At 39.8% G+C, this 15,225-nt stretch overlaps 1 protein-coding gene and 1 long non-coding RNA gene across 5 annotated transcripts in view; one reads left to right on the top strand and one right to left on the bottom strand.

Moving 5' to 3' along the window:
* Positions 1 to 15,225, top strand: part of Ank2 (ankyrin 2, neuronal) — a 313,838-nt gene that overhangs the window by 292,739 nt on the left and 5,874 nt on the right. For 2 of the 3 annotated variants that reach the window (XM_005397083.2, XM_005397085.2), the window contains 8 exons: positions 2,337 to 2,468; positions 3,618 to 3,761; positions 5,929 to 6,202; positions 7,778 to 8,069; positions 12,353 to 12,436; positions 12,555 to 12,719; positions 13,643 to 13,825; positions 15,129 to 15,220. In XM_005397083.2, the coding sequence (XP_005397140.1) occupies positions 2,337 to 2,468; positions 3,618 to 3,761; positions 5,929 to 6,202; positions 7,778 to 8,069; positions 12,353 to 12,436; positions 12,555 to 12,719; positions 13,643 to 13,825; positions 15,129 to 15,220 (1,366 nt within the window). Of the gene's footprint in view, positions 1 to 2,336; positions 2,469 to 3,617; positions 3,762 to 5,928; positions 6,203 to 7,777; positions 8,070 to 11,766; positions 11,860 to 12,352; positions 12,437 to 12,554; positions 12,720 to 13,642; positions 13,826 to 15,128; positions 15,221 to 15,225 lie in introns of all 3 variants that reach the window. The other variant, XM_013520726.1, reaches the window with a different exon arrangement.
* LOC106149925 lies at positions 6,210 to 15,192 on the bottom strand. Of its 2 annotated transcripts, none has more exons than XR_001236407.1 (3): positions 15,124 to 15,192; positions 9,376 to 9,446; positions 6,210 to 6,716 (listed from the first exon to the last, which is right to left on the bottom strand). It is a non-coding gene; the product is annotated as an uncharacterized LOC106149925 (long non-coding RNA). The 2 variants fall into 2 exon arrangements; XR_001236406.1 differs by lacking the exon at positions 15,124 to 15,192 and adding an exon at positions 9,863 to 10,625.

Genomic DNA, 15,225 nt, shown 5'->3' with positions numbered 1-15,225 from the left:
AATTTGTTTTGTGTGAATGTTGAATGTCAAAGATGTTTCACTAACTTTTTGAAAATTGAGACTGTTTAAAGATAGAAACTATAGGTTAAATAATTTACAAAGGGAATGTAAACTATAAAATCAAATGGTTTATTTATAGATTACAACTTGTAGATTTAAAAAAAAAACTATACCCTTTCAACTACTTGTAATTTACCATACCACAGCAAGATTGTAGTCTAGCTTTATTTTGTTCTTTCTTTTTATTTCTTTCTTTTCTTCATTCTTTCTAAGTCTGGGACCTGGTTTCTTTTTATATCACTTGTGACTACTTTATTGAGTCAAACAGTATAAACTTAGTATTCTTTTAATTTCTTAAGGATTTGAACAGCAGTACATGTTATCTTTAAAGATAATTGATGATTTAAAATAAATGACTGGTAGCTGGGAATATAGCTCAGTGGCATAAGAGCCTGCCTGGCAAGTGCAAGGCCCTGAGTTTGATTCTTGGTACAAAAAAAAATAAAAAATAAAAAAATAAAAAAAATGACTGGAAACAGAAGGCAGAGTCATTTTTCTCCTCAGTAATTCTAAAGCAATTTTAAACTATTGGTCAGACTTATTTATTTGGAGTATTTACAGGAAGTTATCTTATTAAAATATCTCTTGTTATATTGTTATATTGTTCAAACCCTGCAACAATACAGAATAATATAAAATAAAAAGAATGCCTCTTACCTACTTCTGGTCTTCTAGTCCCATACCTCAAATGTAACATTTTATCAGGTATTTCAAAAAATAGATAATGCCCATATATATGCCTACTATTTAAAAAGTAAGCAAAATTTACTTACTAATATTCCTTGTAAATATCCTATCAGCACAGACATATCTATTACATTCTTTTAAGTGGCTATTTAATTCTTCTTTGAAGGTTCCTTAATTTTATCAATAGTCTTTGTAAACACATTTTAGACCATTTCCTGTTAATGGCAATGAAATATCTTTGTGCATTATTATATGTTTGTGAATACATCTATAGGATATATTCTTAGAAGTAAAACTATTAAGGCACAAATATTTTTAATTTTGAAAGATATTGTCAACCAAGATGTGGTGGCACATGTTTGTAATCCCAGCATTTGGGAGGCTGAGGCAGGAGGACTACCCCAAGTTTGAGGTCAGCTGGGGAAACTGTCTTAGTCATTTTTCTCTCACTGTTGAGACAAAATATCTTGTACCCAAAGTTAAAGGGAAAAAGTTTTATTTAGCTCACAGTTTGTGGAGGTTTCAGTCCATAATCAGTTGGTTTCAAGGCAGGGTGGTTTGGCTGAGAGGCATCCCAGAAGAGAAACTGTTCACAATGGCAGAAGACAGCAAAATCAACAACAGAACCTCAGCAGCGTCTTTCTGCTCCTTTTATACTCTACCTAAGCTGTTGAGGTTAGGGCAGTGCCAAACCAATCAGTGAACTGATCACACACACTTAATCCCAGCATCACAGACTCCAGAATTAGCCATTTCTGAAAAGTGCTCCCCCCGTGACTGCATGAGGATTTGGGGGACATCTAGGCACAAATCATAACAGCTACACAGTAAATTCAAGGCCAGCCTGTACTGTCAAGTGAGATCTTGTCTCAAAAAACAAACAAAAAGATATTGTCAAATTGACAGTAGAGGTTACCTCTTTTACACACACACACACACACACACACACACACACTAATGTATAAGTATCCACATAGAATGTTAATGGTAGAATTTAAAAGAAAACATTGCTTCTTCCCTGGGTCAATTAATACTCCCCAGACCTTTTATTCATGTGATATCAAACTGAAGAAAACAGTTTATCCTGCCACCAAAATATACCTACAACCAATATTTATCCAAATACCCAGAAACAGGGCTTATAGTATTTAAAATATCACCCATGGTGATCAAAAGTGGGAAAAAGAAGAAAAGTGTATTTCTTCTGTTTTCAGTCAGTTATTTTCCACTATTTTGGTAAGAGTTTAAGCAAGTATTTATGGTATTTGGGAATCTAGTGGACCTGAATTATGCATATTTTATCATCACAGCTTCATATTTGCTATTTCTACTATGGCAGTAATCAGTCCTATACCCAGTTTTAAGAGACAGGTTCAATAATCAATCCTATACCTAATATTAAGTGAAAGAGCAATAATTAGTAGTAGAAGAATAAAGACATGTGTGAGTGACTTCTGATGTGTGGAAAGAAAACAAAAGAACTCAAACACAGCAGTGCAAGAACGCTTCACTTATAAAAGCACAGGCAGGGTGTAAAGACTCAAATCTTTAAAGGCAATGTGTTTACAAAGTAGTATTTTCTCTTTTAGAGTTAGCAAGGGAACTGGACTTCACTGAGGAGCAAATCCATCAAATTCGAATTGAGAATCCCAATTCCCTTCAAGACCAGAGCCATGCACTGTTGAAGTACTGGCTGGAGAGGGATGGGAAACATGCTACAGGTGGGTACAGAACTCTGAGCAGAGGTATTAAGCTAAAGGGAGAAACTGTTACTTTGTTCAACCACCCCACTCTTGCAAATTGGACAAGACAGTAAACTAAAAAATGCCGTCAATTGGAAGTGCTCCCATCATGGAATGAGAACAAGCTGCTGCCGTTTCTAGAATAAATGTGTGTAAAGTCTTGCACTGTGTGCCTGTGGACCGTGTTACCCAGTGGGAAATGATGCTAGCACTAGTTACCAACACAAATGTTATTCAGGTCTTAAGTTTTTCTTCATATTGACTGATGGACATAAGTGCTGTTTCTTTCCACCCCGTCCCCCTTTTGTATTACTAGTAGTTGAACACTGAGCTACATCCCAATCCTTTTCATTTTGATTCAGAGTCTTGCTAAGTTGTTAAATTTCCCAGGCTGGGCTCAAATTTGTGATCCTCCTGCCCCAGCCTCCCAGAGTGCTGGGATTACAAGCATGAACCATGATGGCTGGCTTTATCTTTGTTTTATTGGTACAGTCTTACCCACAGTTGCTGTTTTCTCTACTCCTTAATACCTTAAGCGGTGGGAAAATATCAAGTAGAGTTTCAGTGGGTGTGAGACTCTGACCGTATGGAATATAATACAAATTGAGATGACCACAGCTGCTGCTTGTCCCTCAGCTGGTTTAAATTCCCTACCTCCTGTAGCATCACCCTGAAGAGCCACCTTCAGACCTCTATACTTTCTATTCCTTCTCTCTGTATTTTATTTAGTAGCAGTGTCGCATTTAGCAAATATAAGCAGAAGAAAGGCACATAGTTAAATTTAAATTCCAGGTAGTCAACCTATACTTTTTTAGCATAAGTACATCCCATGCAATATTTGGGATATACTTATATGAACGAAAGTATTGTTTTTTTGTCTGAAATCCAGATTTGACTGGACGCCCTACATGTTATCCGGCACCTCTATTTTTAGGGTTTGTGCCTACTGTGTACCGTTCTTTTGTGCTTCTCTCTCTGTATTTTTGGCTTCTTTTTTGATAAACACCCTTAGTAAGGCTTTGGCTACTTCCTATACAGCTATCACAAATTTAGTGCAGTAGCTGAATGGAAGATTTCCCACAAGAGCATTTCTCCACTATAACCAGTGCTCTGTCTCTGATGCCTCAGATACCAGCCTCATCGAATGCCTCACCAAGATCAACCGAATGGACATTGTCCACCTCATGGAGACTAGCACAGAGCCGCTCCAGGAGCGCATCAGCCACAGCTATGCAGAAATCGAGCAGACCATTACGCTGGACCATAGTGAAGGTCAAACTCGTGTGTGTGTGTGTGTGTGTGTGTGTGTGTGTGTGCCTGAGCTTGGAGTTCTTTTGGGCACTGGACCAACCATCTGTTTTTAGAAGGTAGATCGTGGTCTTTGGTGATCATCATTTGTTTGCTTGCTGCCTTGAATTTGCTTCCCGCCTGTTTTGTAGATGTCCCTACTATTCTTCTCTGTTATTTCACCACCAGTGTGAGAGAACCGTCCAGTTCCTTTTTCTCAGTTCCTCGATGGTGCTTATGACACTTTTAATGTTCCTTCTATGTTAGTCGCTGACATCTGCACTCACAACCAAGACTGTATCATTGCAATTACTACACTACTTCTAAGCAGTGCACTAATTGAAGTATTACACGTTCTCTTATTTCTCCACCAACAATTCTTCAGGCTTGCTGTGTTCTCCAGTCTCTCCTTTTCAGTATTAAAGTTTTTTTCATAGATTCCCATTGCATGCTCACTCTCTCTCATCTCTATTTTGCACCTTTTCTCCTCCCTGCAAACTTCCAACATTTCTCTTTATTCATATTCATATACAACCATCCTTCATGTTTCTTAGAATTACAAGTAAAAGCCCATATTTTCCTACCACAAAATCTACCCACGTAAGTGCATCCCAGGGCCTAAACGCTACCTTCCCTCCTCTTACAGTGGATTGAATGTCCTTGCTTTGCCAAAGCCATTCATTTCTTTTGTCCTGGATTTCATCCTCTTTTAACCAAGGACCTCACTCCTGCAAGTATCCACTCAAGTGTCCTACAACTAACTGGAGCAGACCCAGTAGCGCTTTAATGGGTTCCATCTTTCAAGACAAAATATGGCAAAATAACCTCTTCCGGTTTCTATTCCCCGAGTTTCTGCTCTGCCCCTCCATCCATTTTATAGGAAGCCTCTTCAGAAGAGTAGCTTGGGTTTCCTGCTGTACTTCTGTCTTTTTGTTCTCTCCAGATCTAGCTCTGTAACGTACTTCGGTCCATGTGGTGCAGTTCACCACCTGTTTCCTTGTTACCAAATTCAAAGGGCAATTTTACATCTTAAGATTACTCAAAACACTTGAAGAGATAATCCCTTCTTCTTAAACGTTTTATTTCTTTACTGGCAGAACCCTCCCATTTCCTTTTCTTTCTGCTTTATTGGCTGTGCTCTTCAATCTCTTTTCAGCAGCCTCTTACTTCTCACAGGTCTGAGTGACATCGTGCGTTAGAGTGCAGCAGACGCAGTACAGCTCACAGCCATCTCCCTCCTCCGTTGCTCCCTCCCTCTAGGCTCAAAAAGTGGGCCTCCCTTCCCTTCCCTGCACTTTGCTGCATCAAGATCCTGGTGCCTCTATCCCTTCTGCCCTGGAATTTTCTTCGCTTAGATCCGTTGAACATTTTTCTCCCAATTTCTTTAGGTCACTACTCAGATATCACCTCTTAAGGGAAGCCTTTCTGGATGATCTATCTGAAATACTAGCCTGGTTGCTTTGTCTCCCAACAATTATCATAAACATTTATCTATGGAAACAGAAGTTCAGTAAAGAGAAAAGTTTTTTGTTTTGTTCATTGCTACTTATCCAGCATCTAAATAGCACCAACTGCGTAGTTGTGTATAATATATATCTGTTCAGTAACTAAATAGATAGATGAATGTCATTCACTCCTCTGCTAAAATCCTTCAGTGACTCCTCATTGCCCAGGATATAGTGAGATTTCTTAGCCTGGCATAAGAAACTACATAAAAAGATAATTGGCCGCAAGGTTTTGTGATGAGTATTGAACACATTAGTACTCACAAGGCGTGCAGTAATTATTCAGAATTTCTTAGGTATTCATTAGTATTCTTGATTGTATGTGATACCATGGCCATCACAGGAGGTGCCTAGCTATCTTTAGGTCTCCTGAGACATTGCACCCTGTGTAGTTCCTTTCCAAATTCTTAAATGCTGGGGATGATGTCCCAAGTCCACTCTCAGGTGCCTGCAGCCCCATCATCCTGCATCTGAACTGTCTCCTCCTATCTCAGGGACCAGCATCCTGAAGGGAAGTGTGGTGTCTTCATATTTCTAACCCATGGGCCCATCTCAGGACATGGCACAGGACAGTTACTTACTAAACATGCATGTGACATAGGTGAGCTTCCATTGAAAACTCAATTGAAGTCGCTGTCCTCCCATAGGGTTCTCAGTACTGCAGGAGGAGCTGTGCACCACGCAGCACAAGCAGCAGCAGGAGGAGCAAGTGGCTTCCAAAGAGGGCGAGGCTGCCGATCACCCTCCCATCGTCTCCGAGGAAGACATTTCTGTGGGTTACTCCACTTTCCAGGACTGTATCCCCAAAACTGAGGGAGACAGCTCCGCAGCGGCACTTTCTCCCCAGATGCACCAGGAGCAAGTTCAACAAGATTTCTCAGGGAAAACGCAGGACCTGCTTGATGATCAGCAGGAATACTTGTGAGTTCCAAATGTGATTCCCAGGAAGCAGCCCAGAGGGCCAAGCACATACCGGCAAGGCCAGTTTTAAATAACCTAAAAATGACCCCACCTATAGCAAATGACAGCTACAGGGGAAAAGAGCGTGGTGCATTTCCTGTAATACATTGAGAGATGTGATGGTGACAGTGTCATGTGGTCCAGGCCAGTGATCCTCAGTCCTGTGACCCTGGACAGTCCTTAGATGCTTTGAGTCTCCACTTACCCATCTACAGTTCTGATAATTATGTACTTTACTCACTGCATAAAGTAAAGGTCAAAATATGCCTGCAGATCCATTGTTGGAACTGTGAAATTTCCCGTAGACAACACAATGTTAGGATTGCTGTACCTTCTTTGCTCTCTGTGTCTTCAGATACTCATTTCAGTGCAAATGCTTCAAATATTCATTGATCTATAGCTGGTTTGGAGTAGAAACAGCGATGGTGTAGGTGTGGTGGCCCAGTATATTCCAACAAAGCTACCAGGTAGCCGGCTGTGAAAATAGAAACCCAACAAAATTATACCTGCAGGACAAAAAGGCATTAAAATGGAGTGGGATGGGGTTAGACTGAGAGTAAAGAGACATTTACTTGCTCTAGGTTTTCTGGGAGCAAAGGAGAAAGAGTTGCTTCAATTACACTGGTTGTCCAGAAGAAAAACAGATCACGAGACAGGCAAAGGTGTCCCTAACTCTGAAATCTGAGAATAGCAGGAATGAGATTGCACTTCAGCATCTCCTTGGCCGTCAAGTGAGCTTTGTTCTGTGGTCACTGGACCCTGAGAAGAGGCTGAAATGGGCACTGACACGATCTCTTCACCGGAGCCACCCTGTCCATATCTATCTGTGGGCTTCAGGGAGAGCAGAAAAAAGAAGCAAAAGAAAGAAAAAGCAAAAGATGAGAAGCAAAGAAAGTGCTATCAGAAAGGCCCTTTAGGTGTTTAATATCAACGCTCTAACAGAAAATTACAGTTAAAAAGAAAGAGCTGAAAAGGCAAAGAATTCCTTACTTAGGAATTCAGATTATGCAAGTTGCATTGGAGCAACTCCAAGCTATATCAATAAAAAATTTCACTGTAACAGACCCCTCTATTAAATAATGGTTTTCCAGAGGTACTGTGAAAATCTCTTTACATTTACAATTGTGATTACTACATTCATGCAGGGATTTATTTAACTCTGCCAAATTTTAATTCTTAGTTCAAAAGCACTGTCTATAAATCTTTGTTATGTAAAACTCCCCAAATCCTCAATATATTAGGTAGAGTTATTAAAGAAAACACAAAATAGCTTAAGTGCTTTGTACAAGTTTGGAAACTAATCCATTTTAGGATAATTTCCATCTTTAGAAGACATTACAGTTAATACAACGCCCCACCAATGAGCTGTAATGCTGTACTATGTATCACTGTTACATTTTTCCAGTCTCCCCATTGGCTAATTTGAACTATAAGTACCATAAATTGTGATGATGAACTTCATCTTCCTTCCAGTTCCCTGCTAGAGCAGGAAAAATGCAAATGCCCATGAAGTATAATTTGGCTTTTCTGTTCTAGTGTGACAACCCCGGGTACAGAAAGGACAGAGGCTCAGAAGGCCACAGCAGCACCAGGCTCTCCCAGCAAGACCCCCGAGGAGATCAGGACCCCTGCTGAGGAGGACAGGCTGGACCTCCAGACCCCAGTGTCCAGCGAACGGGGAGGCTCCCCCATTGTGCAGGAACCTGAAGAGCCCCCAGAGCCCAAGGAGGAGAGTTCCCCTCGGAAAACCAGCCTGGTGATTGTGGAGTCGGGGGAGGACCAGCCACACACCTTTGAGGGACTCGACAGAGATGCAGCTTTTGAAAAGGTGAGATTTTCCTGCCTCTCTTGTTTCCTGCCCACATTTTTTTTTTGTCTTTTTGAGACAGGGTCTTGCTATGCAGTTCAGGCTGGCCTTGAGCTCACGTTGTAGCCCCAGCTGGCCTCAAACTTGCAGCAATATTCTTTCCTCAGCCTCCTGAGTGCTGGGGTTACACGTGTGCACCACCACATCCAGCCTCAAAAATTTATTACAATAGAGGACACATTTTATTAATCCCCTTCAAAAATATTCCCCCTGACTTTGATACTTACCCTGTTCTTGTCACTTTCTGAAGCAGTTCTGGGAGTGCTCTTTTGTGAGTGTCTTTTTTTTTTTTTTTTTTTTTTTTTTTTTTTTTTTTTTTTTTGGTTTTTCTCCGGTACCAGGAACCGAACTCACGACCTTGCACTTGCCAGGCAGGCGCTTTGCCGCTGAGCTAAATCCCCAGCTCCTGTGAGTGTCTTTACATGGTCAAAGCAATGATAAATGCCATTGTTGAGTACCATTCAATGGAAAGGCAGGTGTCTTGATTACTTACCTCTCATTGCTGAGACAAAATACCCAACGCCCAAAGTTAAGGAAGGGAAGGTTTATTTAGCTCACAGTTTGTGGAGGTTTCAGTGTATAATCAGCTGGCTCCAAGGCAGGGTGGCAGGGCACAAGGGCAACACTTCAAGGTGGCAAAAGACTACAAAAGCAGCAAGAGCAAAAAGGGGGAAAAGCAAGCCTCTTTTCCTCCTTTATATTGTATGTTGCTATCCACCCCCTCTTGCACAGGCTCAGGATGAATACAAAATAAGAACCCTGGCTCCCTGCTGAGTCACACAGTTAATCCCTTCTAATTAATTAATAATGAATCCCTTCTAAACTTCTCAAGTTGACACAATGAACAACATCCTAGAGCAGGAAGGGCATGTCCTTTTCACCCCAGGATGTAGAACTGCTGAATTGTTTAGTTAGACTTCTAGATTTCTCAAGTTGACGCTATGTATCAACCATAACAGTAGGCTTGTAAAAAAAATTACCATGGCTCTTCACTGACTTTATTCACTGGATCCAGTGCTGTGTGACTGTGATGCTTCCCTAAAGTTAAAATGACCCTGAAAGGTCACCATTCTGAATCAGTTCAGGACATCGAGGCAGCCACAACAATGCAGCTAAAGACTGTCATGAAAAGGACTTCCAGGACTGCTTCAGGAAGTGGCAAGAAGGACTGGATAAGTGTGTTCAAAGTGACGGGGAGGATTTTAAGGCAGCACCAAAGACACTGTGTATTTTGCTATAATAAATGTGTTTAGATTTAAATACCCACCTTGTAGGTCTCTGAGGAGTTCATAAACAGTGGCTATCTGGTGGGGCTCCCTCCTCAACAAACCTTCCTCCCTGGAGGAAGGATAATTTCCAAATTAGATTTCTTCATATTTATTTTATTTAGCAATAAAGTGTAAAAGGACCATTATGCCTAACCTTATTGCTATTTCAAAATTACCAAATGCCTGACAGTGACATGAGATTGCATTACAGATTGCATCACTAAGAGCATTTTAAAGGTATGGCACATGCCTGTAATCCCAGCACTCGGGAGGCTGAGGCAGGAGGATTGTTGTGAGTTCAAGGCTAGCATGGGCTACAAAGTAAGCTCAAGGCCAGCCTGAACTGCACAGCAAGACCCTGTCTCAAAAAGACAATAAATAAATACATAAATAAATTTAAAAATTCATAAATAAATAAATAAAGAGAGGTTGGACCATTTTAAGAAATGTATTTAAACAAACAGTTGGTCCATGTAGTTAACATACCTCAGGATTAATTGAGGAGCTTGATCCTTCTTCAAAACTTGAAAATCAGAGGGAACCTCAAAGGATAGAGAGGGTGCAAAACTCAGCACTTTAAATACTCCCCAGATTATTCTCATATAGAAAGATGGATGGGATCTGTTCGAATTAGACTTAGTATAAATTGAAGTAGGCATTATTTTCCTTTTTAAAAAGTAACAGAGTTCAAAAGCATTTTGTATTTGTATTTAAAGGTATTTATAAAAAACATTAATACAAAGTTTAGTAGTAATAGATTTGTTATATGAAAGAATCAGAATATTTTGGGGGACAGAAGTAATACAATGCATCCTTAGGGGTAAGATCTACTTTTGCTTCTATTTACTATGAGGGTAACATCTGCTACCAGCATTTCTCTAAAATCACAACCAAATTCAGAAAGATTCAGGCAGATGAGAACTGTGTCCTGATTTTGGCAGTTACCTTAAAGAGTGAATTCATCCCATGAATGAATTCTTATTCCAAGTTTGTCTTTCCACAGAATTATTTATCTCAAATTCTTGACTTAAATGAATACTAGCAAAAATGATTCATACTTGCTGTCTGGGCTGGAAAGTTGCCAAATTTAGCCCAAGAATCCACAGGCTGAGTAAAATACAGACTTAAAATTAGTGTGTGTGTGTGTGTGTGTGTATATATATAAATTAGTATATATATTAACCTGTTCTTTGCATATAAATGTTTTGATGTCATTCTATATTCTACATATTTAATATAGGCCTATTGTGCTTATTCTTTTTTTTTTTTTTGGTACTAGGAATCGAACTCATGACCTTGCACTTGCCAGGCAGGCACTTATGCCACTGAGCTATATCCCCGGCCCTGTTGTGCTTATTCTTGATGAACTTCCAGTAATCTCTCATCAGCTCTACATTTGACCCTTAGCTTCTTGTGAACTTAACTGAGGCATCCAATTTCAATTACTTTTGTTGCTGACCCTATTTCTAGGCAGTAGGTTCTCGATTTAAAGTATAATTCAGTTTAGAGTTAGATGTCTTTCTTTAACAAAGGGGAATGTAGAACTATGTGCAAACTGTGTATTTCAAAATATGTTAGGTAAATTAACTTGAACTTAGCCTTTCTCTTTTTAAGAAATATCATTCCATGAGGAGAAAGTGATTGTGTATATGTGATTCCTGAGACGTGTTATAATCTAAAATTGTGTTCTTAGACTCATGTCTGGATTTAGGCCAAACCTATTGAATCTGGTTGTTTTCACCTTTCTTTTTCTTTTTCTTTTTCTTTTTCTTTTTTTTTTTTTTTTGGTACCGGGAATCGAACTCAGGACCTTGTGCTTGCCAGGCAGGTATTTGTGCCACTGAGCCAAATCCCAGCCCTTGTTTTCACCTTTCAACTTCTCTGCAAAATGAGGCTAATATTATTCATGGCCTCCTTTTTTTGATGCTCAGGAGATGTACTACTGACTATGCAATATTGACAGGGAATTTTGATCTCCTGTATAAAGTTCTGTGACAGGTATGAGATATTCCTGTGCAGATGCATTAAAATTCCAAGCCTGAACAATAATGTTAACAGCCCACATCTACACATTTTGCTGTATTTACATTCACTTACTTATTAGAAATTTGAGTACTAGGAGTTTGTGTGAACAAGCCATTTCTTTGGATGAATTTTGACAGGTTCTCTGATATCTTTCAGAATTGTATATTTTTTTCATTCATTGAACCAAACAACTGAATTCTTGTTGAAGTTTCAGACCACCACACCCTTATTTTCAGCCCCACTGATGTTTCCTCCAGAGCTTTCATGAATAGAACTTTGAGAACACAATGTATGCTAAAGCTAGAAGCAGTAGAGAAGTTCTTCCTTAGCATGTTAAACAGAATCATGCTTCCATGCTTCCTTAGGAGCTAACAGAGGAATTAGGGGAGCTGGAGGCCAGCTCCGATGAGGAGGCGATGGTAACCACCAGGGTTGTCCGCCGGCGAGTGATCATCCAGGTACCAGCTGCTGAATTACTGCACGCTAGGGACAGCTCTGTCCTCCTACCTTCAGAGAGTGACTGACCTGGGGCAGTAAGGGCTTGGCATGCTCCTGAGGCAGTGCATGGCCACTAGGAAGCAAATCCCTTAACTTTCCTCTTTTGTTTATAAAGAGATGTGGTGGTAATGGCGGTTGCAGCCTACAACCAAGACGGTACCAATAAGCAAGAAGAGGATTGGCTTTATAAGTTCCACCTAACTCACCTTTGCTTATCTGTTTTCCTTGTTTGTTGGTTTGTTTTAATCTTACCTAATTTTTGGCCACCTTCTCCTATGCATGTTACCACCACCTGCTTCCTTTTATTAGACTACTTGACAGGATTTTGCATCTCAACAGTGCCTCTCCACATTGCCTTTGGTTTTCCTAACATTCCTCCATGATAAGCACTTGGGAGTAATTCCTAGAATTGGTGCCAAGTCCTGATGTGACCCTTTTGTCCCAACTGTTTAGGGAGATGACATGCCTGATATACCCCCAGAAAGTGTCACTGAAGAAGAATATGTGGATGAGCATGGACACACCGTGGTGAAGAAGGTACTGTCTGGTGTCTCCTTTCATGGCTGCTTTCCAACTTCATGTTTGAAATGAATCAGTATCCGTGTATTGTGACTCAACAACGTAATACCTGCATGCATACATGAATGTGTTTCAGGTTACTAGGAAAATCATTAGGCGGTACGTGGCCTCTGATGGCACAGAGAAAGAAGAGATTACGATGCAAGGAATGCCACAGGAGCCTGTGACCATCGAGGAGGGAGATGGTTATTCCAAAGTGATAAAGCGCGTCGTGTTGAAGAGTGACACCAAACAGTCAGAGGTGAGGCTGCCCAACCTCCATGTCTTCTTACTTCAGAAGAGAACTTAGCAAGTTGGAAGAGACTGTGTTCCCATGGGCCTTGTAGTCTGTTCATAGTTACCCATTTGTTTGTATTTTCATAATTTTGTGTAATTTGAAAATAACCATCAGGAAACGTCATAGCCATTATCCTCACCATTTTCTGTTTAATAGATGCTTGACCACAGCAAAAATCCAAAAGTCAAATTTTTAAGGAATAAAATCCCACTTGCTGGGTGGGTGTATGTTAGGAAGAGATTTTGGTGCTTCCGCCTGGTTGGAACACCAAGCTCTGAAGTCATTAGAGCAGTACCTGATGCTCAGACCACTGCCTCTGGGGGTCCCTGAAGTCAGGACCCAGAAACTCTTTGACTCGTAGTTTTATTTCTTTCTATTTTATTTCCCAGTTTCAGGAACATGCTTGCTTTTTAAAAATATAATTTGTGAAATTCTCGCTATTTTGTATTCACTTACAGACTCAAAATCTTATTTTTAAAGACACTAGATCCTCTAGAAATCTACTTTCCAATTTCTCATAGCCTTTTGAGTCCCTCCTTTGGGATTAACTTTGCCTTCATACTGCAAATGAAACCATTTACACATGGAAAAAGAGTTCAGCCACAGATCACCCGGTGTACACTGCCCTGGGATGTCAGTGTTTACAAAATGACTGATAGATTTTTATTCAAGTGACTGGTTGATTAGGTGCTGTAGAGATCTATGCATTAAATAGACACCACTAATTGATTACTTGTATTTTATTGTAACTCTGCTTCATTGCTCCAAAATATTGTTTTTTTGAAGTCCACTAGATAATATTGTAATCGTTTTTTTAGCATAGAAAAGTTCAGCATCTGTTACATTTTGGCCGTCAGAAACTACATTGTGTGTCGTTCATCTATTAGGTAACTCTGTCTGAACCCAGCATTCTGTCCAGTGCCTCACAATTTCAGGCTGAACCAGTAGAAGGCCGTAGAGTCAGCAAAGTTGTTAAAACCACTATGGTCCGTGGAGAGAGGATGGAAAAACACCTGGGGGACTCTAGTTTAGCCCCTGACCTTCCTTCAGCCAAAGATGACTTTGAAGAGGTAGAGAAGCATCGTTTTGTCTTCTTTGCTTTTGACTTGTATTTTATATTTGCTTTTGAGTTTGAAAATCATTTGTCATTGTGTCATTTCATATACAAATTTATAGAAGTGTCTATACGGTGAAATAATGTTTCCTCAAACTGTGGTGTTGGTTTGTGTCACCCTAAGTGCCTTTAAATATCCACACAATCAGGATTCACTTCTGCTGAGTTAAGATCAGAATCTCTGGAGTCAGGACATGATCCTACATCTTATTTAAAAGTCCCAGAAGTGTTCTGTGCTCCCAATTAATATGAGAAAAAATAAAGATGGTATAAATTATCCTGCCTAGCTGATCCTATCAATATTGCCATGATAGTTTAAAAATTTCCATGTTTGCTATATTTGTATATTTTAAAGTGATGTGCAGTTATTAAGTTCTGGTTCTCAACAACTCAGAAATGGGCTCATAATAGCATATTTACAGACCCCTACTATGGTTCTAGAATCCTAAAATTCTAAAAACCACAACAAATTTTCTAAGCTAATTTGGCTTGGCATAAACTGGCATGGAACTTGACAGAAATTTTATATGAACTGGGATGAAGTCTTCTTGTCTTACTTCAAGTGAAATTACGTATGTTTTCCTGTCTGATATGAATTGAGTTTGATTACAGGGTGTGGTTTCCACCTTCTCTGGGATGTTAGGATATCCAGTCTATTTCTAAAATCTAAATTCTGCACCCCCTCGGTTCCCAAGAGTTTTGGGAACAGACATGTGTGAACACCTGCAAAATAGTTTTTTGCCACTGGAACATTTCAGAGTCAAATGCCATAGGTGTACCCTCTACTAGACTCACAACATATATTGAGATTATATATGAATGTACTTGGATATTACAAGCGAATCCTATTTGAATACTTTCAGTCCTTCACTCTCGACAGTTAGCAGCCTTGAATGTTTAGAAGGTGAATTCTCTGAGCTGTCCACTGGACCTGATTTGTTCTTATTCCCAGTCAATGTATTTAGCATTAGAGAGCCCAGGATAGGAAGGAGTACACTACAACCGAGGAACTTAAAAGTCAGTTGGTGTGGATGTCAGTTAGCAGCTTAGTAAAGTAATATAAGCAATCTCCCTTGCAAGTGGGAAATTTTAAGGGACTTGTTAATATAACTCAATACCCACATCTGCTACAGGGAGTTCTTTTTATTTATCTTTTCACAGATACCTTCTCAGTTTGGCTCTGAATTAGTAAAGTGGTAGGTTGCTTTGAAGTCTGTGGATTGTGATGAGTGTTATCTTTTCTTTTTTTCTTACCTCAGGCTTTAAGTTACACAGGTAGCCACATGAAAGTCCACCTCCCCAGTTTAGTAGAGAAGGAAATCCTGAAAGAGGATGGATCCGTAATTAAAAGGTTTG

Source organism: Chinchilla lanigera, unplaced genomic scaffold, assembly GCF_000276665.1.
Source record: "Chinchilla lanigera isolate Chin_1 unplaced genomic scaffold, ChiLan1.0 scaffold00056, whole genome shotgun sequence".
Classification (NCBI taxonomy): Eukaryota; Metazoa; Chordata; class Mammalia; order Rodentia; family Chinchillidae; genus Chinchilla; species Chinchilla lanigera.
The sequence above is the reverse complement of the archived record's forward strand: the minus strand, read 5'-3'. Positions and strand labels throughout refer to the sequence as shown.